At 61.2% G+C, this 3958-nt stretch overlaps 1 protein-coding gene across 1 annotated transcript, besides 1 other annotated feature; it reads right to left on the bottom strand.

The window, feature by feature from the left end:
- Positions 1 to 3958: a sequence feature (areas not merged during assembly with more than two copies in the genome that could not be assigned to a particular haplotype).
- Tc00.1047053507147.10 (dispersed gene family protein 1 (DGF-1), putative) lies at positions 3446 to 3958 on the bottom strand (the record flags this gene model as incomplete). Its single annotated transcript, XM_798099.1, has 1 exon — positions 3446 to 3958. A coding segment is annotated over one exon (513 nt), but the record flags the coding sequence as incomplete, so codon positions are not given.

Raw genomic sequence — 3958 nt, 5'->3', positions numbered from 1 at the left:
CCCAGCACAATAAGATACTCCCGCCGGCTCCACGTATCCACAACACGGCGTGGGATGTAAGCAAGCGCTGCGTCGTCCACTGCGGAGGCTTGCGGGTGGCGAAGGTTGTTGGTTCCCGGTGCGGCATCATCGTCAGCGGGGACAAAGCTGAGGGACAGAAAATTCGTGACCGCAATGAAGAGAATCAGCAGCACGGCAATCCGCCTCAGCCTCCGCTTCATCGTCGGCAGTTTTGTTTTAGCCATGGTCGCTTACGGTGTGAAAATCTAGGCAAAAGAAAAAAGGGCGGAGGGAGTGTGTAGTAACACCGATCAGCAGACACAAACAGCACGGGCGACAACAGGAAACAACACAGCCACGCGGTGCCACGCAGCCACGCGAGTACACGAATGCCCGTCAGCCAACCCACTGCGCCCCACCCGAATCCGGGACGGTGCGGGTGAAGGGGTCAGGGCGGCGGAGAAGCCGACAGCACGCCGCCGCGGTGGCACGACGATCCGCAGCCAACGCTTTTTTGCTATTCCTTGTGTCTCCTCAAAGAAGTCCCATGGCCTGCACGCCAGCCACCGTCGCAGTGAACGTCCGCCCTGCTGAGTGAGGACGTGAAGGAAAGCCGCGGTCCCCGGAGGTGGCGCTGCAGCAGGCGGCGTGAAACACAACCCCGCGACGCATCCGCCCGGCCTAGCGCACTCGCTCGATAATCAGTTCTCGCCGAGAATCAGTACACTGGCAGATATTTTCGCAACACCATATAACAACAAGGAAAAGAGGAGAGGAACTACCTGCCACAAGCATCGGCGTCCTGCCGCAGCCGCGACGGGCCTGGCGCCTTTCTGCATCCAGGGGAAACCGCGCCGACTCCCTGGTGAAGCACAGGTTCCTCACTTCCCCAGTGTCCACTCCACGTTTCTGTCCGGGCGCCTGCCGAGCCGGGGCAGCGGAGCAGGTGCGGACTCCTCTCCTCGCACAGTTCACATCGGCCGGTTTGCACGACGTCCGGTCGACGCCCGTGGCATGCCGTGCGGTGGCGCGTCAGTCCGTCATTGCCGCAGCGCCAAAAGCCGCATGCTGTACGACAAAATCCGAGCGGTGGTGATCCCATCGTGGCGCCGTCGCCGGGCAAGATGCACTTTCTCGGCGGCCCGATACTCTGCTGTCGTGGAATCGGCAACAGTGCGACGTTGATGAATGGATGTGTGTGCTGCTTTGGGCGCACGGTGCGCCATCCCCCGCCGGCATTCGCCTCCTGCGCGGAGGAGGGAGTCTCCCTCGAAGGCAAAGTTGCTGTGCGGGCTTGGCCTTCTTCCCGCTGTGTTCAAGCCTTACGGCGTGCGTGCGTTGTGACTCTATTTTTTGGCGTCGTGACACTCTCGCCGTCGCAGAGATTGTGCCGGGCGTGGCAGGCCGGGACCGGCATTGCCCGCCCGCCTGTCGAAGTAAGGACATCCATGGAGTGCTGTGGTCCCTCGTGCCGGCACCGGCTCTGTTCCGGAGCGTGCGTGTGCGCGTGAATGGGATGTTGTTCCAGCTTTCGCTTGGGCAACGAATCCACAGGGCGTGCACCGGAGCGGGGTGGATGCAGCCAGATCGTCATATTCACGGGGACGCCCCCTTCGTGCTCCGGTGGTGTACTGCATGTGGAAGTGCCGGAGAGCAACTCTGAGCCCGGCTCGTTGGTCGCGCGGCGCCGAGCAGCGAATGGCCTCGGCCTGGGCTCTGCATTCCGTAGCGGGGGTGCGATCAGCGTGCCGTCCCTCGCCCTCGTCCTCGCCCAAGTGGTGGGTGGTGGTTCCGGTGGAATTCCCGGCGGCTCCGGCTCACCAGGAGGAATTGACTTTCCACAGCGCCTGGGAGCGCATGATGCCACGGACGTTGGCCATGTGCGTCACGACGCTGGTGCGGCAACCGCAGTGCTTGCCGCACACCGGGCAGTCTGCCGGGCGTCGGATCGTGGCGGGGTAAGGTCAGCGGGAGGAGGAGGCGTTTCCGTGCCGAGGTTCATTGCGTGCCTGCTATGCGGCATCCGAGTTGCACCAACAGCATGTGCTCGGGATGGCGGGCTGCAGTGATCGTAGCAGTCATCCTTATTTGAGCAGAACCCCGGTGCGGAGGCGGGCCAGTGCGGCCTCTACCCCACGAGTGAGGGTGGTGTCGATGCGCGTGGGTCCCAGTCGCCTGCCGTAGTGGAGCAGCAAGCTTCCTCCCTGAGCTGTCGGGCACAAATAATATGTTTGGACAGTGCGACCATGCCGGTGATCCATCTGTCTGTGAGCTGTGCGAGGTCGGATGCCTTCTCGGATTTCGCACCACAAGCTCCGTTCCTGGACACGCCGCAGTGACCAACGACAAGCTGCGTCCGTGTACGCGCTCCTCGGCGCGGCGGGCAAGACAAAAGGGTACGTCCACAATGTGAGTCACCAGGTGATCCAGAACCGTCAACGTGTGCTCGCGTGCTTCAACGATTCGACGAGAAGCTGCAGACGCGCACGCTGCCGTGGAAAAAGTCTCGGTGAATATCGCACTCCCCATGCGAACGCCACATCCCTCTGTGTCTGCTGTGGTGCATGAATTTCGCACAGCCAGAAGGAAATTGGGGAAAAGAAGGAATTCCTCGTGGAGGCATCCCCGTACCAGCGTGGCCAATCCACGACCATATCCCTTGCCTGTAGAATGCGGTGTGCCAAGTAAATCAAAGGCCGCGCCGTGAATGGAAGTACAAATTGCCGGAAGTGGCCGCCACACCTCCTGCACACACAAAACGTGCGGGCCGTAACGGGCAACAAATCCCAATGCCGCGTCATCCAAGGCTTCCACGCTCCACGTGCAAACCTGAGGAATCCAGCCATGGCGGTGGTGCGCTCAAGGATAAGTGTGGAACGTGACAGTTATGGCTTGGTCCGTCACTTCCGCCGCTAAAGACATGGATCACCCTGTGCACTCGCCACGCCAGGGCAGGCCTAATCAAGGAAAGGGGTCGCGCCCCAATACGCAACCCTCTCAAAGACGTTCCTGGAAACCCGGAGCCCTGCTGCTACTCTGCCGCCGCTTTGCTCCTGCAAACTGCAACGCCTCCTGCATGTAAACCCACGGTGGGGCAGAGCCGCAATTCATTACTTCCACTAGGCGGTTCGCTGGATCCTCCTTCCATTGCATAAAATGGGTGCTGAGTTCTTCGCACGCAACCCCATGGAGTTGCTGTCCGATACAGCACAACACCAGTAGTAACAGGAGTGACGAGCGGATCCCCTTCCACACAATCAGAGCGGAAAGAAAAAGAAACTCCTGAAAGCACCTGCCCAAAATAGAAACAAATCGATAGAAACAACGATCAACAGCACGATCGGTGCTGTTGACGATGGATGGCTGTGATGCGCAGCACATCCGTGGCCCTGCGCAATCCCCCATCAACCTGCAACAAGCAATTAATAATTCCGCGTGGTGCACGTCACAGAAGGGCGTGATCAATTTTGCCACTCGCACTGGATGCACGGTCGAACAGGTTCAGCGCGTCTGAGCGGGTGTCACCGGACATGGGCTGCAGCGGTGCGGGTGGTCGGTACGACGACGCAGCGGTGGTGTCTGTGGCGTACGACAACAACGTCACGTCGCGTGGCTTTTGCACGTCCTCGTCGCCATCCTCGTCATCGCGCAGCAGCGCCTCCAGCCCTCCACGCCACGGCTCGCGCAGCTCCTGCCAGTGGCGGTCCTCCGCGTACCACACAACGACGCCGTACACAGCGACCGCAAGCAGCACAGTCGTCAGCAGCAGCACGATGGCCGCGTACGCCCTCGCACCGCCGTCGCTCGGCGCAAGGTGGTTGGCCGCGCTGACCACGCACAGCACCGCAAGCAGCACAAAGCTCGCCGCGTGCATCACCGTCAGGAAGGCCGAGCGCATCATGTTCGTGAAGGCAACCACGCCCGCACCCGCAAGCAGCACAGCAGCCATGCAGAAGTA

This window comes from Trypanosoma cruzi, genomic scaffold (assembly GCF_000209065.1).
Source record: "Trypanosoma cruzi strain CL Brener 1047053512349 genomic scaffold, whole genome shotgun sequence".
Classification (NCBI taxonomy): domain Eukaryota; phylum Euglenozoa; class Kinetoplastea; order Trypanosomatida; family Trypanosomatidae; genus Trypanosoma; species Trypanosoma cruzi.
This window is presented reverse-complemented; position numbering and strand designations above follow the sequence as displayed.